Consider the following 27593-nt stretch of genomic DNA (forward strand, 5'->3'; position numbering starts at 1 on the left):
ACAATGTGTCCAAGGTCTTTCTATAGAAGATTGGTCAGGCAACCTATGATGAGGATATTTTCATCTTCCAGTTAACCCTGACTATATATTCAAAGTCACATAGTAGTCGCTGTCTAAACAGGATCGCTGAGGTATGTTACTTTCTTGCAATTAAAAAAAATATTCAAGCTGAGATCGAAACCAAGATCTAAATAAAGTGAGTCAAGTACGATAACCATTAATCCAGCTCGACAGGATCTTTAAATGTGTTTTCCAACTTACTTATCCTTAACATAAAGAAACTTTCATGTTTCCTGACCATGCATGCACTGTCATAAAACAGTTAACAAACATAAAAATCCGACAACTTCAACCTACTAATTTACAAATTTTCATCAGTTTTTCTGGATGAAAACCAATTTAAAAAAGTTTTTCACGTGTCTGAATACCTATATACGAAATTTCAAGTCTGTAGATCATAAATTCTTTCACTATATATGCTGAGATTTGTCCTCACACACCTCCCTTATATGTATATATATATATATATATATATATATATATATATATATATATATATATAGTTGCATTATATATATGCGTTATTATAGATATATAAATATATATGAGTAAGATATCTTCCTTTTGGCTACATTGTTGTCTAGAAATGTGTTGAAATTCGCTTCACATTTTCATATTTTACATCTCAGATCATCATTCTGTGTTTCCTGGTCTGAAGACTTCATCGATTACCACTTTGCTTCTGGGATGTTTTGATGAATCATATAAATTTCTACTGCATTTTTTTTTAGCTTTATTTTTTTATTTAAGTATTCTGTATTATTTTCTTTATATATTCCTTCCTCATAATTTTGTAAACATTTGTATATTTCTTATTTTTCCTTTACTTTCTATTCAGTATCTGTTACATTGTATAATTTCTTACATTTTTAATGCCAGTTTTTATCTATATATAACTGTGCTCTTTTATGACGAAAAGAATTAAGCTTTGTAATACCATGATTAAAATAACTTTTATTATAATTTATATGTTTTTGTCTATTGATTTGCTTATCAAATAAATTTTATTTAACTTTTGACTATCATGAATTATATATATATATATATATATATATATATATATATATATATATATATATATATATATACTAGTAGGACGCCCGGTATTACTTGATCATAAAATTCTCTTAAATATAATGTGATTAATGCGGATTTCGTATTTAGTTTTGTAGTAAATTGAATCCAATTTATAGGAATGATTTAAAAGTTTAAAAAAATTATTTCTGCAGCACCACCAACAATCGAAAACAAAACACTTAGATTAGGATTGACTTTTTCCTTTGTCGTTAATGCTTGGACTACAAAAACGTGTTTGCTGCAACTGTAAAATTGAAAATATTAACCAATAGCTATTACGTTGTGCATGCATATTCGTAATTATGTCATTCGAGTTTCACCTGGTAAATTCCAGTGTTTTAATTTTCACACTTTTGCGCCGATTCTTCCCGGTGAAAACACAAATTTAAAGTGTTGCACGGGTTGGAATACCCTATATATTTTCATGTCTGTAATCACAAACCGACAGAGGCGTTTGGTAGGCATTTTTAGAAAAATATATATACGCATACAAAAATATATATATATATATATATATATAAAGGTGTGTGTATTTACTATAACCTTTTCATGCAAATATTACACAGGTATAAATCATGTAGAATATCTGCATGAATATAATTACACGTAATAGTTTACTAAATATGACCTTTTTTTATATAGTCAAATAAATAATAGGGAAATTATTGAAATGAATGTGTAAAAGAATATGCAAATTAGCTAGATCTTTTATTGGTGAATGCAATTCTACGACCCATATACAACAAAGTATTATTTTCTTTTTAAATAAATAGAAAAAGTTTCTGATATGAAAATCAATACACAAAAAATGTATACTTTCATATATATATATATATATATATGTATATATATATATATATATATATATATATATGTATGTATGTATGAAATTTAACTTTACCATCCTTTAGAAAGCCTACATGAGAAAGATAATCTTAATCTAATCTTAATCTGATAAGGTTAGGTTTGAGAAGTCATAACATTTGACTTGGACTGATCCAAATTGATCACTGCAGCTTCCATGTCGTCTTCTAACCCCATTAGGATTGATTAAACCAAGTTAGTGATAATAACTTGCAAATGATTTGCAAGAACTCGGGCCAACATTTGCAAATCTGTATTCAACAGAGTAATTGGCCTAACCCCCCAACATGTGCGTCCTACTTCAGAAGTGTAACCATGCCTTTGGTAACTATGACCTGGGATAGATCCCGTGTCAAACCAGTGCTTAAACACACTCGACAATCGGAACGAACATGTGCGACAGCCTCAAATATTCCAAAGGCAGAGCATCGTCCTTGTGACCTGTTGTAGGCGACCTGCTTCATTGCAGCAAGTATCTCACCTTCTGCAACCCGGCCATAACAACTAGACGCCCGAGCCACCTCCAATCAGGGAGAGCCAGGAAAATAGTTGCTGAGCACCTGAATGAAGAGCCTGGACAGTTGCGCAAAACGATCTTTAAAATGCACTTGGACCACTTACAAATCTGAGAGGATACAAGGAAATTTTGTGCGAGTCGTTCGCCATATTTGACAGAGAAGTCTGTAGATTTGGTATTGAACCACACATATTTCCGGGTCTGAGTTGGGTTGGGGGGGAGTGAACCGCAGAAACTGTCTTCTTTGCATTTTGGATCTGGGAATGATCCAGACGCCTTGGTCTTCTTTGCTTTTTTGTTTTCCTTTTTGGGCTTTTTCTGTCCTTGGCTCACTGCGACATTTGCATTTCATTTTAAGATTTTCCTACTCCTATTCCGAATCTGATGAAGAGATCGGGATTTTTATTTTTTGGCTAATCTGCTTATCTTTGGTTGTTGTGTTTGCGGAAGAGTGCTTTGCGACCCTGTGGGAACTGGCCCACATTTAACATCAAGGAGCTCTTGTGGGGGAGGTCTTTGTAGTTTTGGTTGTTTTCTTCACAACCTTGCTCCTTAAGAATGATGTGGATAGTGGGTACAGGGACAAGGCTGATGGATGCCAGTAAGCACTGGAACAGGCATCCAGACAACAATGGGTACTTGAACATAGTAGCCGGATGTCAGTAGTCAGTGGAACAGATAGCCTGATGGCTACAAGAGCTTGAAAGTCTACATGTATTGGAACTGGAAGCTGCAGGAGACCCTGGATCTACAGGATGGGATAGTAGCTATATGATGCGCTGCAGGATGCGCTGGGAGTTGCAGAAGGCAATAAATAAATCCGCCTCACATGGATATCTTTTTTATTGACCTGAACAAAAATGCATGTATTTCAATATATATTAATCTTGTCTATAATTGCTTATATTTTTGACGGCTTTCAAATTGAAACTAAAAACGTAAAGTGCAAGTGCAGATAATTTTAATTAAAATCTTGTGTTTTTTAAATTATTTTTCAAAGTTTCTAATTGCAAACTCTTTTTCACTTTACCCATATGAGTTGAGAGAGAGAGAGAGAGAGAGAGAGAGAGAGAGAGAGAGAGATGTAGGCCAAATAAATTAGACAAGATTATATGATATATAGAATTCACTTATACGTATTATACAAAGTATTTGGTTCATTAATGAAATAAAAATATCGTTTGAATATAATTTTTAAAAAGAAGAATCACTGAACATTTTCAATTTTTGTTTCGTTTCAGTTTCTGGTTCCACTTACTTTTTTTTCCTCCCAATGAAGCGACCTGTAAAATAAAGCAGTGCTTATGCACTAATGTTACCGTGCCATTAAAAAAAAATTATTTTCAAGTAAAATTAAAATTTTGGATTATCTTTTTGCTTATTAAATTGTTAGATGTGTTGTACCTTTTTGTAATATTATTGGTATGAACCTGTTCGATTAAGGAGACGAGAAGAGACGTGTCGGCTCAAGGAAAACATCTTTGTTTTCATAAGTGACGTAACTCCCACAGCAAGAATTACAACAAGGAAAGATAATCAATATGTTGACATCCCTCCGTCATAAAAGAAATGAACAATCCAAATTTATCAATGCAGCTTTAGGTGTATCAGAATCGGCCATTAAAAATGCTGTATTTGAACTTGAATGAATGCTGGTGTGTGTGTTGGAAACTTCTGCAGGATGTATGTTTGGAATATGAGATTGTGTGAGCTGCGTGTTACGTGGGTGTGTATTTTGCAGAAATGCCAGTGCCGGGTTGGAAATGTTGGCATCCTTTTTGAGGTGCCTGCGGTTTCTATCCTGTTGATGCTTCCACAATGTAGGATTGCGGTTCAGTTTAGACTTGTTTGATGACTGCTGAGTCCACTTGCCCCTGTTGTCCTGCGCAGACTGCAGGGAGATCCTTAGCAGACTTGTCATGTTGACTTTTCTGCGACAACTGTCTCAGCAGTAGGCGCTCCTGGATCCCCTCTTTCCAAACATTTTGGTTGGGGCATTTAGCGGGTAGATTGCTGACCAATTTTCTGATTGAATAGCAGCTCTCCCGATGATGGGATTACATGGTCTATCAGAGTCGTTTGGAGACATAACAGACTAATGTTTATGTCTCGATTGATAAGTATAGCTTTCTTCATGGCGGATTTGACGGTTTGTATGGAGCGTTCTGCCATACCATTCGATTGTGGGTATCTGGGTGAAGACGTGATGTGATCAAATCCCATGCTTTGGCAAAGTCTCTGAAATGCTGTGAGCTAAACTGTGGGCAATTTTCACTGATAAGTCTTTCTGGCACTCCTTGTTCACCAAATATTCGTTTGATACAATCAATGACTTCCTTACTAGAGAGTTCCTATAGTTTGCGGATGAAAGGTTACTTTGAGTAGTAATCCATTATGAGGAGGTAATTCATACCCTCAAGGCTTAAAATGTCGATAGCTACAATTTGCCATGGTTGCATGGGGATCTCATGTGGCATGATGGGCTCAGCAGTTTGGGACTTCTGAAGCTTTTGGCCAATGGCGCATTGCTGTGTCATCACGTTATGTCATTATTGATGCCATTTAGAAAACAGGTTTTTGTTCTTAGATTACATTTGTCACTTCCTTGGTATCCAAAAGGTATTTTTCTTAAAAATCTGTAATTGCAATGATTTAGGGATCAGTATCCTGTTATTTTTTTAGCAAAATACTATTCTCAATCGAGAGCTCGTCCCGATAAGACCAGTATGGACGAAGGTTTTTCTGCAGTTCTCTGCGAGATTCTGGCCACTCTCAATTCGCATAAAGTTGGATCGGCGCTCGTTGCTTGGCGAATATGTGATAATTTCTCATTCGAGAATTTTACAAAGTCTACCTTGATGTCAAGGTCAATGGCTTCTTTATTCCTTTTGCTGGGTAGTCTAGATAATCCATCACTCATTGCCTGGTTTATACTTGATGATCATGTCATATTCTTGGAGTCTCAACAGCGTTAATGGAGCCAGAGCGGCGCGGCGCCGCCATTAAGTTCTTTGGGCTAATCCTTCACAAAAGATTTTGGTCACTTTCAATTTCAAATGAACATATGTAAATATACGTTCTAAAGCGTTCAGTCAAATACGACAGCCAAGAGTTCGATATTAGCATAGCGCTCTGCTCTGTTTCTGTCAACGATTTCGAAACGAAAGCTATGAACTTGCCTTCTTGGATTAGGGCTGCTCCCAATCCTCTTGAAGATGTATGAATTGAATAATGGATTTTTGGAAGGGCATAGTAGCAGAGCAACATCTTGCATATCACGTCCTTTATCTCTTGTATAGATTTCTGGTGGCTGTTGCTCCATTGATAGTCATCATTTTTAATAGTTCTCTGAGGTTTGCTGTGAGGTCTGAAAACCTGAGAATTAATGGTACCATGTAGCTAATAATTCCTATGACCTTTTGCAATTCTGTTACGTTAGTTGAGCTTCGGAGTGATTTTATTTTGTCTAATTTTGTTTTCGTTCTCGTCGAAAATTGCACCAAAAAACTTAACCTGCTTCTGGTACATCGCACATTTGCTACTGTTGAATATGAGGCCAGCAGTTTGTGCATTCTCTAACAACTGTCGTAAGTTGTGGTCATGACAACTATAAATTCAGGTCGTTTTGGAAGGCAAGTGGCGAAGAAAGAACGGCCGGTTGGTAATTGTGTATGCTGGATCGGTTGCTGGCGTGTCGGACACCGTGTCTGTGTGTGTACTGATCGAACCGCTTTCCTGTCCCTTGCACATTGGACTTTGAATTGGTTTACATTAGACTTGCACATTGGACTTTGAATTGGCTTACGTTGGACTTGCACTTTGGACTTTGAATTGGCTTACATTGGACTTGCACTTTGGACTTTGAATTGGTTTACATTGGACTTGCACTTTGGACTTTGAATTGGCTTACATTGGACTTGCACTTTGGACTTTGAATTTGTTTAGATTGGACTTCAACTTCACTCGCCCATTGTTTTCACGCAGTTAATTGAAGCCTCATAGCTTCTACACATGTTAAGTACAGCCTCGTTCTTGCTTAGTAGTTGCTTTTGCAACTCTGGATGTTTTGTTCAGACAATTATCCGTTCTTCCAACTCGCGATCGTCTCTGAATTTACATTTGTGTGCTTGCAACTTGCACCTCGCAAGAAAATCGTCAATGTTTTCTGTTTCGTTTTGCGATTAATTCCGCAAAAAAAAATGTGCGATCCGAAAAATTAACTTGAGGTTCTAACTACTCTAGGAATTTATTCCAAATTATCGCAGGATTGCGTCTGTCAGCCTCGTTTTTGAGTGACTAATGTTAAACGATGAATAAGCGTATGGTGGCGAAAAGGAACCAGACAGACAATTAAATTTTAAATGATTGATTTCTCAATCGTTTATTTAAAAAAAAAATTAACGAAAGCAAAATAAACTAAAATGTTCAAAGTTCGTAATGATGTGAGAATGTTCAGGAAAGAAGATTTTTGGAGTAAAGTTAATGTTTGTAACTTCTTAGGAAAGAAAAGTCGGACGTTAATAGGAAAAAAAATGAAATAAGAAAGTTAAATGTTAATTCTCACTGTTTCGTGCTTCCATGTGGAGAATTTAGATGCGTGGCACGCGCAAAAGAGATTTTTGTTTAACGTCGGAAAACCCGACGAGTCAAATAATTACAACATGACTTCAACTGAACTGACTGGTTTTGGCGCGTTTGGCCCCTTTTATGGTGGACAAACCGGCTCTCAGATAACTGTTAGGGAAAATATTTTTAAATTCTCTTTCCTTGCAATGCGATTGGCTGAAAACACAACATCCCTATGACGTCATATGCTTTCAACTACGCCAGCACACAGAGGCAGAGTTTTAGCCTTTTTACAATCGCGCAATGAGATCTCGTACTCACTTTGTAACACAAGAAGTATAATGCGTAAGATCTTATTTCTCTGACAACAGGAGAATGTGATCAACTTGTCTGAATGTCTTTTACGGAAAAATATAACTCACACTGTTGCTTGAAAATTTTGAAGGGTTCCACCAAATTAGTCGTTTCCCAGCAGATATGTGGTTCACTCGTATGATTCGACATTATTCTTGGTATCGTCAAAACCATATAGGAGTGAAAGACAAAAAAAAAAAAAATAGGCAGCTTACAGCTCACAGGTTAAAATCCAGTTTTTGGGTTTAAAATGCTTTTAGAGCACAACCTAATAAAAAAAAATTCAATACAAGCTTCTGAAATGACAAACGCAACAACTTCATAAAATGTAACACAGAACAGGTTTATTAAGGAGAATGTGATATGTTCCTGGTCAAAAGCTGGACTCCAACTACCTGGTGATATCGTGGTAGTTATTCCCCATGGAATCGTCGATACCATTAGAAATCACCGAGGTTGAGAGAGAGAAGAAAAGGGAGGGCCATTCTGTTTGATGTCTCTCTCCGTAAGGACGAGTTGTTATTCAACCGGATGCTGGCCGATTTCCTTAGGGGATAGGAAGTATCAATGCGCCATACCCGTCACTGGTCAAGATGTGGCCGAATAACACAGGGGAGAGGCACTGATTCGAGGAAGAAAAAAGTTCCATTTGTTTCTGCTACACAGTATTGCATCTTTTTGTACACACATGGCTACGTCCTTTTTTCTGCCAGTTAGACGATTGATCTATTGTCGGATTCTGTAAGGATTCCCCTGTTTTTGTTTTTCACAGTAATATTGCATGATCGAATTTTTCCGCTGCCACCATGTTGTACGTTTTTGTAATATTGTTAGTACAAATGTGTGATATTAAGGAGACGAAACGAGACGTGTAAGCTCAAGAAAGACTTCTTTTATTTCATAAAGGACGTAACTCCTACAGCAAGAATTACAACCAACAAGGAAAGATAATCCACATGTTGGCAGTCAGAGTAATGAGTTTTTTTCTTAAAAGATTATTCAGATTCGTAAACAGTTTCAAACTTCAGGTGCTTAAATTGTCTATATTACAAATACAATTTTGCCTGTGACATGTAAAAACCGAAAAACAATTTCCCTGATTTTAAAAATGAATTTTGTTTCTTGCATTTTCTACTCTTCCTACTCCAGTTGTTCCTTCAAATCATTTTATCTTTCAATTTATTTTTCAATCTTTATTTTGACTGTAATACTACTTGTTTGTTGTCTTACATTGAAAAATTTATTTTTACACTAACAATCTCTGACAATGCATTTCACCAAAGAAATTACTCCCTCCTCCCAAACATTACCTTCTCCATCAACGATTGAGCTCGAAGTAATTACTTGTTTCCTAAAATAATTTTAGTTTAATTTGTTTGAGAGAATAACACAAAAATATAGAACAGAAATTTTATAGAAAAGCAAAATTCTTTTTAATAATATTTGTCAAATAATTTTTTAAAAGAATATGAAATAAAACGTTTATTTATTTTCTATATTTAACAAAGTCTCATACAAAAATGAAGTCAACAAATCACAAATGCTGTGTTTATTAAATGGAAAATAATTAACAAAATCTCATCCAATATAGGAATTATTAAAGGAATTTTGTTTCTTGCATTTTCTACTCCTCCTATTCCAGTTGTTCCTTTCAAATCATTTTCTTTCAATTTATTTTTCAATCTTTATTTTGACTGCAATACTACTTGCTTGTTCTCTTATATTGAAAAATGTTATTTTTTCATTAACGAATTCTGACAACGCATTTCACCAAAGAAATTACTTTCTTCTCCCAAACATTACCTTCCCCACCTAGCCGACCTAACTCGAATTACCTTTTCCGATAACGATTTTAGTTTAATTTTGTTTTAAAGAAGAACACAAAAATATAGAATAGAATCATATAAAAACAGTAGCCGTCGCGACAAAAAGTCAGTCGAGACCAGAGACAGTCAGTCAACCAGCATGGGATAATTATCGGCTCCATCGGACCCCCCCTTCTGTCCTGAACATGCTCAGATCCTTACGAAAATCAGAACACTTTGTTTTTACTGTCTCGTTAAGTTTGTTTCCTTAAATAAACCATTGAGAAATCAATCATTTTAAAATTGAACACATATTGTTTGTCTGGTTCCTTCTCGCCACCATACGCTTATGCATATAACATACAAATACAGAAAAACTGCACACATTTTGGTAACGCGAGAAAAAATAGACAAATTCATATACAAATAAATAAAATTTGCAAAATATTTTCGATGCAATTTGAGTGATATTAATTTATTTGTTAATGTATTAAAGTATAGTAAGAATGAAATATGTGCCTACATTAAATATGGCTTTCTATGTGTAGGTGTTATGTAAAAAAGGACATACCCCAGTAATTAAATTAATTTAAAAATGATATTTGGAAAAGGATAGAATCGAACCCACTAAGTAGGAGTTAAAAGATAATCATTTTTTTTTTACATGGAGGTCACCACTTATCAAGACCCAGAAGGAACTCGGGCATAAGAGTTATTGTGTGGGATAGTATCATAGGAATTTCTTTGTTGCCTGGCGTGATTGTGCATGCATGTGATTTGAACACGTGACGGACGACGCCTCTGACATCATAAAGAAGCGGGAATTCCAATAGCTTGAGATGGGTTCGCGTCAGTTAGTTAGACAGAGAGACAGGCTTGGAGAGAGTAGTAAAGACTGACCATTCAGAGTCGAGTCTGTCATGTCATGGGGGCTGATTGACCATTGGGACGGGGGGGATAAGACATTGTAATCATAAAGGCTTGAGTTTCTTGTCAGCAATTAACCAGAATAAAAAGATCATTTTTATTTGTAAACTGTTGTCTTTGTGTCGTCATTACAACTGAAAGGTAAAAGTTTTTGTTTATCAACTGTAAATGAACTTTCTATAAATCCCTTCAATTAGTATATGTCCCCACCACCATCATCAATAATGACTCCCCCTTATATACGTTTAAAGAATTGTATTACACATCTCTCTCAGCTCCTGTATAAATAAATGTCTATTCCCCGTTATCTGTCATCCTTCCAAATTTGTACCTACCTGACTTTAGGGTCATCTTTAGAGAAGACTCTAATTTACCGTATATGTGCTTTCGAGTAGAATTTGCTCACATTACTGCGTTTATATTTGACCTCTATTGCCCCCAGAACAGCAGAGTTACTATCTTTAAGAGGATATCTGAGAAAATTGACCACATATTGTCTGCTCATTCGGCCAACATTTACGTCAATGGAAACTTCAATTATCACAATGCGAAATAGTTAACCCACTCAAACAAGACAGATGACGAGGGGAAGTTCTGTCACAATTTCTATATTGCTTATGACCTCACTCAGATTATTTGTGAACACACCCATGTGCCCGGCATTGACGGGCAGTATGCAAGGATTTTTTCCTCACAACTTGCCCTGACCTATGTTCATCTTCCGTTCTCTCTCAACTAGGATCTTCTGACCACTCTGTTTTATCGGTTAAAATAAAAATGAAATGTTATAAGACTTCAGCCGTATCTCTCCATCTCTGACTGGGATAGCTTCTGTACATTTATCTCAAATCTACTTCTGCCTCCCATGTTTAAAACGGATGTGTCCTCTATAATATCAGACCTGATGGAATAGTTAATTGTAAGTATAGACGGTTTCATATCCTCGAGAAAATTCCAGTAAAAACCTAACAGCCAGCCATGGTTCTCCCCAGAATGTGCTGCTGCCATTGTGCACAGAAATCATTTTTGTGTTTGCTGGGGATGGGGTATTCTACCAGATGCCAAACATTCGCCCATTAGTTTAGTTACTCAAACCGAGAGATCTTTTTAAGATTTTAACCGTTTCTTTTGCACTTGGTTCCCCAAGTATATTCGCAATATAGCTTTTGAAATTCTTTTTCATTGCCTCGGTTGCTCCTATAATGATTTGAATGATAGATATCTTCTTAAGATTCCAGTTCCTTTTTCATGTCGTACATAAGTCCTTAGTATTTAGTTTTCTCTCTCTCAGCTCTGTTAAGGCCAGCTTCATTATGGACACTTACTTCAATAAGGGTTGCCTTTTTCTCCCTCTTGTCCCATATCACTATGTCAGGCTTAATAGCCCCGTTTTCTAAGTATGCAGCTGTAGGAATTTCGTAGTCATATTGAATGGTGTATGACTTATTTCCAACTGTTCTTTCTGGTAAACATGTTCCCAAGATTTGCTACTACATTGGATATTCAGGTTTTTATAGATTTTTCGAGTGGAGACATTTACACACTCCATTGTGTCGCATTGTATAATAGTCGTCCCCAACAGGACTTTACAACTGGATGTCAGGTGGATCACACTCTCTACTCATGTGTGGCAGAAGCTTCACTTGTTATTGCTGGGAGCACTCATCTTTTTGAAAACATTGGTCATCAAGTCTTGGCTTAAGCGGCCATTACCATTCTCTCCTGATCATAGTGAAAAGACCCTTTTTTAAGCCAATCTACAGTCTTGTTTATCAATATATTCCTGTGAGAGTTCATTCAGAAAATATTTGGCACGTTGTTGGTTGGCCCAGTCTCACACTTTTCTGCAATGGAATGTCTTAGTATATTTTTGACGACTCTTTTGGGCAATTTCTGTTGCGGGGTTACTTTCTGTTTCTGTCTCATTTGTAAGACAGTCTTGTGCAAAATGTTTGGCCAGTTTTGTGATTAGGTAGTTCTACTGGCTCCCTGTTCTTGGTGTTCATATACTATTTTAATATTTGAATTGTGGGAGCTTATCAGATATTGCCCAGTCCTCACAAGAGAGGCTCGGTGTTAATGGTCAATCACTGACAAGCCCATATCTCCAGCTCCTCATTGTAGATAGTCTTGCCAGACACTGGTTACTGTACATTACTCGGTATTATGTTGACATTTTTCTTGTTTTAATGTCTAGCTTGTTAATGTCTCCCTGTATCCAGTTTACAATTATAACGAAAAGAGGATGTGTGCATTCACACGAAGAGAGGGGTGTTCTTATGAAGGAGGTGGTGTTCTCATATAAGCGTGGGTGTGTTATCGTCTAGTTAATGTTCTCTTGTGTGTGCGTGTGTGTGACAATTACATATAGCAATGCAATATATGTGACGAATATACCTGCTGTTTGCTGTTCACTCCTGGGGAGATTTCCAACGTCTTGAGGAAATTGATTCTGTTATAATGTCAAGGACGCATGTGAAACAGCAACTCAAGATGGAAACTTGTTTTTGTTAATATTTTATTTGCTCCTGCAGGGTTTTCATCATAAGTAAAAAAACTGTTATTATAATTATGCATTTAAAAACTTCATATTGAATTTGTTAGCTGATGGACAGATAATACGCATAAAAAATATAGAAATCCTTCCAGACTAAGGCAAATCTTCTGGGGGGCGCTACATAAACATCCGATTTTTCATAATGCTTATATATAAATATCTAATATATGATGCCCTTATTTCTTGTAATAGATCTTTGAATTCGATCGTATGCAGAACTTTCCCTGGATAGGAAGCTAAGTAAATTGCCAAGTTTGTTCTTTTTATAAAAAACGTAAGTTGTAAAGAGATCTGTAAATAAAATTATTTATCTTTAAATATTTTTTTTTTACCAATATACAAAAATGTAAAGTTTTTATTTTGTATTTTATATACAAATGCGCTTTGGAAGAAATACATTTTAGATAATAAATTTTGTAAATAAAACTGTTATTAAATAAAACGCTATTTTAAAGTAGTTAACTCCTAAATTAACCCTTGTGGGGAAGCAAGTAAATTCCGACACTCTTTTTGGTTTTTATAAAGACAATAAATTATTAAAAATGTGAATAAAATGTATTTTTAAAATATTGTTCTTTGTTTGCAGAAAAAAAAAATATTTAACCTGTTAAGTTTGAAACGAATAAATTTCTATATTATTTTTTATTATTCTGTAAAGTGTACACAATTTAAATGAATGTTTTAATAATGTTTTTTGCCTATTATCTTTTTCATATTGATTATTTGTATTTGCTATATAATTGAATATTTATTCAAATATTAGTTTATCTGTTTAAATATTTATTCATATACACAAATATTTGTTTTCCTATTACACAATATTAAAAAATAGGTACAATGTTTTGAAACACGAACAGTCACTGCTTTGAGAGCGACATTTAAGGTTTACTTACTGCCTTGATCGCTTTCCAGTATGCGTTCGCAAATGGTGCAACATGTGTTGCTTCTGTGTAAAAGAATAGCCACACACCTCACAAGAATATGGTTTCTCTCCAGTATGTGTTCGCATATGTCTGACCAAGTTATGTGTCTGTGAAAAAGAACGGCCACATACTTCACAAGAATATGGTTTCTCTCCAGTATGTGTTCGCATATGAACAGCTAAAACATTTTTACTTGTAAAATACGAGCCACATATTACACAAGAATGTGGTTTCTCTCCAGTGTGCATTCGCATATGTTGCAACATAGTACGTTTATACATAAAGGAAGAGCCACATACTTCACAAGAATACGGTTTCTCTCCAGTATGTGTTCGCTTATGAATGACCAAGTTTATTTTCTGTGTAAAAGAACGGCCACATACTTCACAAGAATATGATTTCTCTCCAGTATGTGTTCGCATATGAATAGCTAAATGATTTTTATTTGTAAAAAAGGAGCCGCATACTTCACAGGAATATGGTTTCTCTCCAGTATGTGTTCGTTTATGGATGATCAAGTTTTGTTTCTGTGTAAAAGAACGGCCGCATACTTCACAGGAATATGATTTATCTCCAGAATGTCTAAGCATAGGAATGTCTAAATCTATTTTATATGGTTTCTCTCCAGTATGTGTTCGCATATGTTGCAACATGTGTTGCTTCTGTGTAAAACAACGGCCACATACTTCACAAGAATATGGTTTCTCTCCAGTGTGTGTTCGCTTATGAATGACCAAGTTTTTTTTTCTGTGTAAAAGAACGACCACATAATTCACAGGAATACGGTTTCTCTCCAGTATGTGTTCGCATATGAATGGATAAATCTTGTTTATGTGTAAAAAATCTTGTTTATGTGTAAAAGAAGAGCCGCATACTTCACAAGAATATGGTTTCTCTCCAATATGTGTTCGCATATGTTGAAACATGTTTATGTGTAAAAAAAAACTACATACTTCAAAGGAATATGGTTTCTCTCTAGTATGTGTTCAAATATATTCCAAAATGGGTAAAAACGGTCACATGCTTCACAAGACTATGAGTTCTCTTCAGTATGTGTTTGTATATGAATTATTTACTTGTAAAAGAAGAACCACATAGAAGGATGTGATTTCTCTTGGCCTTGGAGTTTTAACTTGGTGCCATTTGTAGTATTGATTGCTGGATATTCTGCAAAGTGAAAGAACGAAAAAATTAACGAAATAATAAAACTTCATACATGTTTTTTTTTAATACTAAGATGTTAATGTTTATACATGGTTACTTTTCAAATGGATAAATTAGAGATAAAAGTATTCATTGTTAAGTAAAGGCACAATAAAATAATCATACACAATCTTTTTAAAAAGTCCTCAAATTGATTTTTGATTAAAGGAAAAATATAATCAGGATATTTATTACAATACTTATCCATGCAGGAAATGAATTCTTTTTCATAAATATTAAACTAAATATTCACAAAACCTTCCTAAATTATGTTTAGAATTTAATCCATTTTTTTAATTCACAAAATGTTATAGTTTATGAACTATAAATTATTCTTTTGGAGAAGCAACAATATTGTATTTATGATCTTTATGCTTCAACATGTTCTGACTAATGTTTCATGAAATAAATCTAGCAATATTTCCAATACTTTTATTTTAACAATGCAAATAAATGTTTGACTATATAATGTTTAAATATTTTAAGAAATTAAAGAATATATAAATCACCATAATTTCTCTGATATGCCATAAGACATAAAGAATTCACTTTTTCACAGAAAAAATGAAAGTATTTAATATTTTTAAATATTTAGCTGTACAAAATAAGTTCAAAAAATTATTTCACTAAAATCAAAAATGAATAAGAATGATTTTGGAGAACTAATGAAGATGTCTCACATTCATACAGCAGTTTTATCTGTATTTACAATAACATTAAGTGGAAGGTTAAATTTGTAATAAACCATCATTATTGATGAGAAATATGTTTGCATAATTTAATAAAATATTAAAGAAACATAAGTTATAATATTTGTATTTTCATGACTTGAATACTTTATTAAAATTAGTTTTATTTATAAACATATACAAGTTGATTATCATTTAATATTATATATTACTTTTGTTGAGAAAATTTTATTTTTTATAAAGATACGTTTTCATATAATGGCCATTGAAAATAAATCAATCCCCTTACTGGGGTACTCGGTTTTTAATTAATTTTAAAACCCTAACCCGACATTTACTGGAATGAAAAGGGGAAGACTTGCAGGCATATTTCAGTGCCATGTTGAAACACTTTCATTTAGTGATCCTACAACATATTGAGCAAGAGTGATGCGTTGGACTTGTTGATGATTACTCAGACATATAGAGTTGGCAAGTGAAAGTAAGGTTATAATTTATAAACTGATAATTGCAAAAGCCCTGCTTAGCGTGGATCTCCTGATGAAAATAGAAGCAATAAAAACAGATTCATGTTACGCTTTCAATTATCGAATTCAATAAAAAGTTTTGAGATTGGTTGAGTGTCTATTCTTAGTTAGGACGTCCCAAACATTATTTCTAGACGGAAGGCGTATTTTATCTCTAAACACTTAATATATATCATCTACTACTCCCCAATCATCTAGTGGCATACTACACAAATGACAAATCTAATTCAAACAAATTAGCATTAAACAACAAGAGCGTTTAAAATATTAGTGAGAGCGTTGTGTCTATATAAAAATGTCGGGAGACAAATTATTGAACTTCTTGAAAAACACAAGGAATTTCATTATTATGGAATAAACATTGACGATTAAATGATTTTATATTATAGAACAAACACTACAGATTTACAGATTTTATAGCCTGTTGATGCAGCATTATCTTGCAGAAGTACAAACTATCTCAATAGGATCACTTATTGACAATTTTCGTTTCTCTGCTTTCCATCTTTATTATAAACTATTGAGATTTGATGAAATACAGTTCAGATTTACGAGTTTACCAGGAAGATTCCCAAGTTCAAGATACACCTTAAGAAGATCTTGTGAAAATAGTCAATAGAAATAAGTATAAAATATCAATCAATTGATAGTTCCATCTTTTAGTTTTAAAAATCTTATAAACATTTAAAAAAATAATTATCTGTTATTTAAAAAATATTTGAGCCTTAAGCATCATGTTTTCTAAAGATCAGGAAGCCATTCTTGAAGATTGCAACAATAGATATAGGCAGTTCAAATTTTTATAGGCAGTTAAAATTTTTATAGGCAGTTAAAATTTTCTGGGATGAAAAAATAATAAATTAAATAATTTTGGTTTAATACAATAAAAAGACGTGACACATTATAATTTCTCATTGTTATAAACGTATTCAAAACATTAAAAAAATGTATTTTAACACAAAAAAATCTTACATTAGTGGTATTGCCCCGATCAAAACATTCATAAAGGTTATGGCGTTCAAATTAATTGCCTTACAAAAATCTACAAATGAAAAAATAAAATAAATACACCCTATTAAAATGATCATTAAAAAATACATTACTAAAAATATTTCATATAATCAAATTATTCTTAGACAAAAAATGATCCAGGTGTTGTTGCTGACAATATATATAAACAATATTACATTAATGCAAGTGAGCCCTAAGTGTTGATCCTTGAAGATTTATTTTTTAACATTTTTATAATTAAGTTGTAGATGAATATTTACTGGTTACTCCATGTTCTATTCTCGGTACATGGGGAAAATAAATGTACACATATCAAGAGAGAAAGGTACTTTCCATTAAAACGTATGAGAAATCTTTCGACAAGTTATTACTATTGCTAATAGCAGCATGAGTGAATGTCCATAACTCAAACTACTTACACACGCATTTAACATGAAATAGAATCAATTAGACATGAAATAGAATCAATTATATATGAAACGGAATCAATTAAACATGAAATACAATCAATTAAACATGAAATACAACAATTAAACATGAAATACAATCAATTAAACATGAAATACAACAATTAAACATGAAATACAATCAATTAAACATGAAATACAATCAATTAAACATGAAATACAATCAATTAAACATGAAATAGAATCAATTAAACATGAAATACAACCAATTAAACATGAAATAGAATCAATTAAACATGAAATAGAATCAATTAAACATGAAATAAAAACAATTAAACATGAAATAGAATGAAAAAATATAAAAGTGAAACAGCAGGTTTACACAAAGGAGCCAGTAAATGCCAAGATATTCTTCATCATTTCCTTGGCTCTATTCACAACATGGCAATTTGCTGTTTACAAATTGCCTTTGGCAAAAATGGACGGAACTGATGAAATTGACTTTGACCGGGTATTTTGCATGGCAGGGAAACCAGAACTTGCTTTATTAGAAGTCACACTTTTTACTATCAACTTGAGGAATACATTTGCAACATTTATTCTGTAAAGAGAAGCAAGGTAGTGACACATTTGTAGGAGAATCAGTTGTCTTCAGTGATCTATTAGAGGACAGAAAAGAAAAAATCGAATCTAAAGAAAAGGAATAAAGTGGAGGTAGAAGCAACTATATAACATATTACCAATAAGTTATTAAAAGATAATTAGTAGAAAATGACGTAAAAGAATCTCTTTCAGTAGCCTCAGTATTTAAAGCTGTTCATCTTGGTATCTGTTCCTGAGAGAAATAATCTATCCTTATGTCATTTAAAGAATAAAAATAAGAAAAATGAAGATGGAGACATCATTTTAATTTGTTTGAATATTCAGAAGATGTAGTCAATTACGGCTTAGATGATGAAATATTATTCATGCTGCGTACCTGAAAGATGGAGTGCATTTGAATGATTATGCTTGTAAAAAAGATTGTCAAACAAACTTTCAATTGCTAAAAAGAAGCTGCTCAATTTCTTTGACAATTTTTGTAGTTTTTCTTTCACCTAGAACAGATAAAATTGGTCTCAATAAACTTAGTCATTGCCATGGCAGGAAACTGGGGCTTTCTTAGGAAGTACAAACACTTTTTACTATCAGTTTTGTAATGTTCCATAGAAAAACGTTGTTCTTTATGCTAATGTTAGAGTTTAAATAATACGTGTTAGAGTACAGGCCAAGTCTGGAGTCAATGATTCTTATAAAATCCACTTAAGTTGACGACTTTGAAAAGACTGACACGAGAGGAAAACTAATTTACACATATGTACATAATGTACAAAACATTAGAAAATCACTATCAGTCTATAGTGAACTAAGGACTAGATAGATGGTAACATTTATTGCTGCGAAGACTTCTTTCCTTTAAGAATAATAAGAAAGCTTCTTATTCACTGACTATTATGACTAATAACATCCGACCTGAAAGTTTTTCGTTCAAACTATCAACATAACATCAACATACAACATGAATTGGAAGAAACAAATTCTTTCAAAGAAGGTGGAATCCATCTACCATACTAGAAAACTACTCATACTTATCAGGATCTTGTATCTCTACAAACACACGATTGGTAAATTAAGAGTGTGTTGTTACCTCATCTGGGCTGGTGTATCTACCATTAGTCTTTTCCTTATAGACAGAATCCTAAAAAGAATTTCACATCTAATAAATTGCATACAATCAACCAAGCTTCACCCACTGTCCCATCGCCATAATGTTGCATCCATGTGTCTGTTTGACAATTTAAGGAAAAAGATTCTGATGAACTCATAGCACTTATGCCCCTTTTCATGAGTATCCCAACATTCCAAATAGGCAGTCAAATCTTACTGTTAAGTGTATAAGTCTCTAGATACAAGGCAAGGAGGCCACTCAAGGATAAGGGTTGATGAGTGTATGTAAGTCAATAGGGATATATCATAGTAATTTTTAGCAGTGGAAATTTCGTAGATTGGATTACTTAAGGGGACACCCCATCAAGAACTTGTACACATTGGACTTGAAGACAACCATATTGTAGTAACTTGAAAAGCAGGAAAACAGAGAAAAGTTCCACAAGATTGCGGTTCTAAGAAACAAGCTTTTTTTATGGAATTTACGTTTAGGTTTAAGCACAGATAAAGAGGGGGAAATTATTGATAATGGTTTCAGTGTGAAAGTCAGGAAAATGGGAACCATAGCTTGGAGTTTAGACGAGCATTTGCCATGAAAATAAAGATAATGTAGAGACAAGCTTGCAATGTCTCTTCTGTGGGAAAAAGTTTGCAGGGAAGAGAATACGGCATCCCCCACTAGGCTACGAAGTCTATTTTAAACTTTGTCAAGGCAGGATAAGGTGTTTATAGCAACTCCTGACCAGATGTGGCAACAGTATTCCAACTTAAGACCTACTTGGCTCTTATATAGGTAGAGAATTTCATCAGAAGTAAAATACCTGGTGGAGAAGTAAAATAATTCCACCATTTTTCCAGGTGCCTTGGCAACAGATTTGATGTATGGCTCAGGAGTAAATCTCGTCAAAATATGGAGCCTCCTCAAGACGAGAACCATTATTTTCAATTGAGGCCAGACGGGGATCTGATCATTTATGATGTAAAGATAGAAACCTTGTTTTAGATGCATTAAAATTAACCAGCCACATTTTTCCCCATTGCACCATGTTCTCAAGATCAGAAGACTTGCTAATCCTATGATATATAACTTTTAGCACATCTGCTGTAGATTTAGCAGAATGGAAGCCATATTAATTGTCACTAAGGAGGTTATTTTTACTGAGTTGGTTGACTACTTCCCTATTCAACACAGATTCCAACAACTTATGATGCACAGGAGACTGGTTGTAAGTATAGTTGAAACTTTTTAGTACTATATTTTGAATGCCATCCGGGCCATTTGCTTTATTGGAATCAAAGTTTTTGATTAGCTCGCCAACATCACACACAGATATTTGTATATCACATAACATGTTTTTAGACTTTGGAATTCCCTCCCCCTTTCCTACTTGACTGTTTCTAACATGCAGAAATTTAACTGCAATGCGACCAGATATCTTGCTGCTCTACTCGCTCGTGTCCGTGTAGATAAAATAGTAATGTAGATTAAAGTGGTAATATGTCTTGTTTGAAGTGAATAAGAGTAAAAGAGTGAATGAATTACGTAGAGGATAATGTGATGGCAAGGGAAAAAAGTCACAATATCAGAAACAGTTTAACAAAGGCTTATTTTGCAAGTGGTGCTGAGTACTTTTGTTCTTTCGGTTTTTCTTGCTGTTTTTTTAATTTATTTTATGTTTAAAGCAATGCATTCATTTTTAATTGTCGATCCGAGATGTGAAAATGCGATGAGCTAATTAAATGTAATTGAGTCAAACTTTTTGTTTTTAAGTGACATATTTTCATTTTAATGTAAAGTGTATGTGAATGTCAGGTTTACTGGCGAGTCTGATGAAGAAGAAATGGAAATTGATGATACCACAGAGGAAGTAGAGAGCAACACAGGATGATCAACACACAAAGAAAGTCCTCCATTAATCCTGTCCCTCAAGAGCATATAAGAACAGATGGAACATGTGGAGAAAGATGTGGCTTACCGTTAAAGCAGCTGCACGCTTGTGCCTGCAGAGCACAAATTGAGAATCAAGATGGAACCCGCATGTGTTCATGTGGAAAAAAGTCTCGGGGAATCTCGGAGAATCTCGTACCCTGATTCCATAAATAACGAGGAAAGGAAAGCGAGAGGACAGACGATTTTTAGTCACTAAAGCGAACGGACGTGTGTAAAAGATGAGGTAGAATAAAAGAGTGTGGTGAACGAAACAAACAACGACTCGGTTGAAAGTAGAGTTGTAACGAACACAAGCTATTTCGGCATGACGTCAGGATTTGACCCCAAGCAAATTCCCCTGTTTGATGGCAGTAGCACTGATCACTCAGTGCAGGAATGGGTAGAAAAAGCAAAATTAAGATGTCAGCTCAGTGGGGTGAAGCGTATGGAATGCGTGGTCCCAATCCGCCTCACTGGGGGAGCATATGCAGTATACCAGCAGCTGGCTGATGAGAAGAAAACAGATTTTGCCTGCATCAAGCGCGCCCTTTTTACAGCATTTGCATTAGATCCAATTACTGCATGGAAGAAATTCATGGCCCGAAAATTACATCCCGGGGAAACGATGGATGTGTATCTGGCTGAGCTAAAAAAGCTATCGGTTCTTTTTGGAGGGATGTCAGACAAAGGCTTGGTGTGCGCCTTTGTTGCAGGATTACCTAAGAGTGTGGAAGATCTGCTCCGTGCCTCATCCCAAGTGGACGAGATGGACAACCACTATAGACCAAGTGGCAGCTGTACAACCATCACAGGTTGGATTGCAGGACCTGGGCACAGCTACAACCTGCTATAAGTGTGGAGGACCCAACCATTTGGCCCGTGATTGTTTTTTGTCACGTCAACCAACTCGGAACTTGACGGGCCGCAGTGCTACAAGTGCAAAAAACGCGGACAACTGGCCCACACCTGTCCGGGAAATGGGCAAGGGGAAGAAACTACAGCGCCAGTCTTTTCCCCAGATCGTCATTGAGCAGGGATGTGGCACTATTTCCTTGTGCCACTGTTTCTAACACACTCTGCAGCATGGACGGGTGGTAAATTGTCCATGAGCGTAGAGATACAAAGAAATCCCTTCCCATAATTCCCTTGCTATCTTTCTGTCTCTTTCCTGCACGACCACCGTGATGTGAGGACGCATAGTCTGTCTCTCCGTAAATGAGGGGGGCCACCCCCTCCCTTAACACTAGTTAGGGTAGGTTAGTTAGCTGTTGTTAAAACCTATTGTCCACTTTTAAATTGTTTTTTTTTGTAATATATATTGTATCTCTAATGTAAAATAAAATAGTTAGTTATACCTTATGTATATTACAATTGTGTCGCGTGTCGTTTTTTCTTGTGTCTGCCATGAATGCCTCCATAAATGTCTTGTCGAAAGGCGGCCCTGAGGACAAAGAGATGAAGATTCCCACCAGAATGCCACCAGGGTGAAGAGATCATCTTGAGAAAAGAAAGGAGCCACACCCAGATCCAACATCTCAGGTATGATTTTCTTCTTGCTACACAGACCCTAATGACTGGCCCATCTTCATATCTTCATGAGACCGCTTTAAGACATTTACTATAACACGTCTGTCGGTCACACGTTCAGTGGCCGGCTGATAGTGGTATAGGGCGCTACCCACTGTAAGCATACACATTAATGGAAGCTAGCGCCTCGCGCTTGTGGACATTGGGTGCACCCAGACTCTCGTAAGCAAGATATGCTGTGCCACTTGGAAAGCAGAGAGAATTCCGGTATTAACTGTAGGCAGAGGTTCACTAGCCTCTTGTGGGATGAGCATTATCTGCGCAAGCATCAACGACGTAGCCGTGCGAGCCCTGGTGGTGGAGGGAGAGCTTCTCGGGTACGACCTACTCCTGGGTATGGACTTGGTTACACAACTGGGTGGAATTACTGTGGACAGAACCGGCAAGGTACAGTTCTCCTGATGTGAGGAACATGTTTGTGCTGCCATAACTCTCGATGAGCCTGACTTTTATGCAGAGTATGATAGAAACACCAATGCATGGACGGCGTCTTGGAAGTGGTCAAACGATCAGCCACCAATATCCTTGCGAAACTGGTTATCGGAATATCCCCCACCATGTGGCTAAAGGAACAGTATGAAGAAGAACTGCAAACGTGGATCGACAATGGCTGGCTTCTTCCATATCCAGAGGATGAGCTTGGCCCCCCGCGAGGGCTGATTCCCTTGATGGCCGTCGTACAAGAGACCAAACAAAAGGTCCGCCCCGTCCTAGACTATAAGCTTAATGAGCATGTCGACCCATATGCGGCATGGGCTGATGTGTGTGCACTCAAATTAAGGGAGTGGCGACAGCAGGGATTGAACGTGACAACTCTGGACCTACGCAGGGCCTATCTGCAAATACGCATTGAGAAGAAATTGTGGCCATTTCAGACTGTGGAAATTATAGGAACCCGATATTGTCTAACCAGGCTAGGGTTCAGTCTAAATGTGGCACCAGGCATGCTATCCGGCAGCAAGATGAGGCAGTGCAATAGGCAACATCCTCATACATCGATGATATATTCATCAATGAGAGCCTCATGTCAGCGCAATCAGTTAGAATGCACTTTGAGAGCTTTGGACTGACATGTAAGGAATCAGAGCATCTGTGCGATGGAGCAAAAGTTCTCGGCCTGCACGTGCGCAATAGCAAGGAGGGACTTTGCTGGAGAATAGAAAGTCATGTCCCCAACAAGGTCCCATTAAACATCACTCGACAAACAGTTTTTTCGCTTTGTGGAAAGATGGTAGGCCATTTCCTTGTGTGCGGTTGGCTCAGGGTGGCCGTGGCAGCCATAAAAAGACATGCAACAGCCGTGTTGTTGGGATGGGACGATGCAGTACATGATGTCACCCTAAGGAGCATGCTGACAGAGACTGTGTCCAGGGTGACCAGTGATGACCCCGTTCAGTGAAAGTGGTGCGTCAGCGGGAATGAGTTCACGGTCTGGGTGGATGCTAGTTCACTGGCCCTTGGAGTTACCCTGGCAGTTAATGATTCCATTATTGAAGATGCCTGTTGGTTTCGGCCAGAGAATGATTCGAGGCACATAAACCTGGCCGAACTTGATGCCACATTGAAGGGCGTTAACTTGGCACTTCAATGGCAAGCCAAGGTTCTACATATCATGACTGACCTGGCATGCACTCATCGGTGGATAACTAATGCATTAAGTGGAAGAGCACGGCTGACGATACGAGTATCGAGTGAGATGTTAATTCGAAGACGGCTTGCCACCTTTGTCGCCACCATCACAGAGTACAACCTGACCATGGACGTAGTGTTGATCAGGTCTGCGCTCAACAGAGCAGATGCTTTGACAAGAGTCCCACCAACGATGGCTTCTGGCTGGTCCTCGGAGAGATTCTGATAATCTGCAAAACACATGTGCAGCAGTTGTGTGTAATGTGGATGCAGCACGCATCATGGACATTCATCGACAGTGTGGACATCCTGGCATCAAGCGGACACTGTACTTTGTCAAGATGATTGATCCAGGAGTAGAAAAAAAAGATATCCGAAGAGTGGTGGAAAGTTGCGAGGCCTGCCAATCCATCAACCAAGCTCCAGCACGATGGAAGAAAGGGGAGTTGGGAGTGAGTGGTTAGTGGCAGAGAGTGGGCATGGACATCACACACTATGGTGGCAACCACTTCCTTACCCTCATCGATTGTGGGCTTACACGTTTCGCAGTCTGGAGACTCCTCGGGCGCCAGGACTCTTGCAACATTATTCGCCAGCTGTCATCCGTGTTCTGTGAAAGAGGTGCGACCGATGAAGTGCTGACGGACAACAACCCAGCCTTTTGCAGCCATCAGACGAGGCAGTTCTTACAAGAATGGGGTGTGCGGCTGCGGCTTAGATGCGCTTATGTGCCTTCTGGCAATGGTATAGCTGAGAGAAGCCATCGCAGCATCAAAACAATTGCAGCCAGGAAGCAGTGCACCATCGCAGAAGCTGTGTACTGGTATAATCTCATGCCAAAGGATGGCGTCTCTCCAGGAACAGCGCCTGCAAACGCAATCTATCAGTACCGTGTCCGAGAAAAAGGAATCCACCCCGATACAACTGTGGCCACTGAGATAGAACAGAATCGATATGCCAAAGGGGATGCTGTCTTGGTGAAGCCGCCAGGAAACCGATGTACTGACAAGTATAAATGAGGCACAGTGACCGATGTGCTGAGTCAGCAGTGTGTCCAGGTTGATGGCGTACCCCGTCACGTTAGGGACCTATGGCCGGCGACACAGGTACCACCTCCAGTGGATGATGAGAGTGACTCTGAGACGAGTGGGCCATCGCTTTGGTTTGCACCATCCCTATCAAGCAGTGACTCTGATATCAGTAGCCTCCATGGAGATGAAGCCTTCCCCAGCCATCAGGCAGTGGATGAGAGCGCACGCGAAGACGAGAGCAGCACTGTCCCCCTTCGTAGAAGCACCCAACGGTGGTGATCACCGCCCCCCTGCTGTCTGTGTGATCATGAGATCAGGGGGGAGTGTGGAGAAAGAAGTGGCTTACCATTAAAGCGGCTGCGCGTTTGTGCCTGCAGAGCACAAATTGAGAATCAAGATGGCGCCCGCATGCGTTTATGTGGAAAAAAGTCTCGTGGAATCTCGGACCCTGATTCCATAAATAACGAGGAAAGGAAAGCGGGAGGACAGACGATTTTTAGTCACTAAAGCGAACGGACGTGTGTAAAAGAAGAGGTGGAAGAAAAGAGTGTGGTGAACGAAACAAACAATGACTCGGTTGAAAGTCGAGTTGTAATGAACACAGAAAAAGCTGTTTTTGTTTTGAGTGGATATTAACAATGAATTGTAGAATTTCGTCTTCCATATTTACAGGACTTTAGTGTCTTTTGTAAAATATTTGAGAAATATTTAAAAATGTGCTTTTAGTACTTAAAATAGAACTTTAGAAAATGGTTATTTTGTTTACATGAAATAATACATTTCTACTAAGAAAAAATACGTTTATATTGTGATTGTTAATAAATACAGAAAATTTCATTAAAACTGAATTCCTGAATTTTGGTGAAAATTTAAGTGAAAGAAGGTTTTTTTTTCAGTATTATTCCGCCACCTTCACATTTTTATTGAAAAAATAGATATTTCATTTAAACATTGAAAATTTCCTTGAAATGTTAAATATCTTCTTGTGATGGTTTTAGTAGCGGGGTTTAAGGTTTCATTTTAACTGAATCAAACCGAAAACCGTTTTTTTTTCTTTTTTTATTCATATATTTTAGGTCGTTAGGGATTATGTTTAAGTACGTAATAATATGTTAGGTAAAAAAATTTTCAAGGCACTTGAAAAAATAAATAAATAAATCAACTTTAAAAACAAAAGTAAACAATAAAACCCCGATTCGAATGATTTCTATAGTACCATTCTTCGTTTCTATGGAATGTTCATGGAATGTTGACTCATTTCTCTATTAAAACAAAGGGAATCATAATGGTTTCGACGCGCCCCTGTAGTAAAACAAAGGGAATCATAATGTAATAAAAAAGAGCTTCAAAAGCAATTAAATTAATAAATACTTACTTTTTGTTTGGCAATCTGTTTTTAACAAAGAAACGATTACAAGATGAGTTAATTTAAACGAGACGAGTTTGACGGGTGGAAGTCAACATTTTAAGATGGCAACCGGAAAAGCAAGTTCGCACAAAATTGAAATGTTTTTTTTTTCATTTTATTGTGATTTCATTTTTTTTTTTCTTTGTGTTGTGTTATAAAATATTTTTTTCATTGCTAAAAATGATCTGAGTTCACACAAACTAAATTATTCGAGCCATTACAACACCATAAGAACTCGACGATAATAGTCAATTCCATATTAATGAATTCCATTTTATTTATTTATTTAGAATTTCTTTTTTATCTGGTTTCCACCTTAACATTTTCCTTTAAAATGACGATCTTTCGATCTTTCCAGGGGTTTTTATATGCTGCAAACGAATATCGCATTTAAATTTTCCGCAAATAATAAGTAGTCTTCCAGATATTATGTTATTGCTCGTGGTCATTTTGGTGCGCACGATCACGCTCCAGTGCGTATAAACACAACTCTGAGAAACTACGTATAAGCGCGCGAATAGTTTCGACGTGCGTGCGCATGCATAACATCTCGAATGACAAATCGATTTTCACAATTTTATTCGTTTTCAGCATACTCGAAAACCTGGAAAAGTCGTCATTTTAAAGGAGAAATGTTAAAGTATAAACCAAGTAAAGATTAACCTTTTTTCTTTTAAGATTTGCATGGAAAAAGTCTCATCGTTAAATATTACTCAATAATTTATTATTCCCTGACATTTTAAAGGCTGTTAACACAAAAAATCTAGACCTGTACAATGCACACTGATAAATGTAAACCTTGTGTTTTATTTTT

At 36.2% G+C, this 27593-nt stretch overlaps 1 protein-coding gene across 1 annotated transcript; it reads right to left on the reverse strand.

The window, feature by feature from the left end:
• Positions 1-8909: 8909 nt before the first annotated feature.
• Positions 8910-27314, reverse strand: LOC145269762 (uncharacterized). The gene is made up of 2 exons (XM_080125491.1): positions 26747-27314; positions 8910-14817 (listed from the first exon to the last, which is right to left on the reverse strand). Exon 2 carries the CDS (start codon positions 14574-14576, stop codon positions 13617-13619), a length of 960 nt encoding a protein of 319 aa, XP_079981617.1. The 5' UTR covers positions 14577-14817; positions 26747-27314; the 3' UTR covers positions 8910-13616.
• Positions 27315-27593: the final 279 nt, after the last annotated feature.

The sequence above is a fragment of the Euprymna scolopes genome, chromosome 45 (genome assembly GCF_053919585.1).
Source record: "Euprymna scolopes isolate OS-2025 chromosome 45, ASM5391958v1, whole genome shotgun sequence".
Taxonomy (NCBI): domain Eukaryota; kingdom Metazoa; phylum Mollusca; class Cephalopoda; order Sepiida; family Sepiolidae; genus Euprymna; species Euprymna scolopes.

What these genes read in the sequence shown, in the direction of transcription:
- LOC145269762 (XM_080125491.1), bottom strand. Translation starts at nt 14,576, where the DNA reads ATGTTTCAACATATGCGAACACATATTGGAGAGAAACCATATTCTTGT.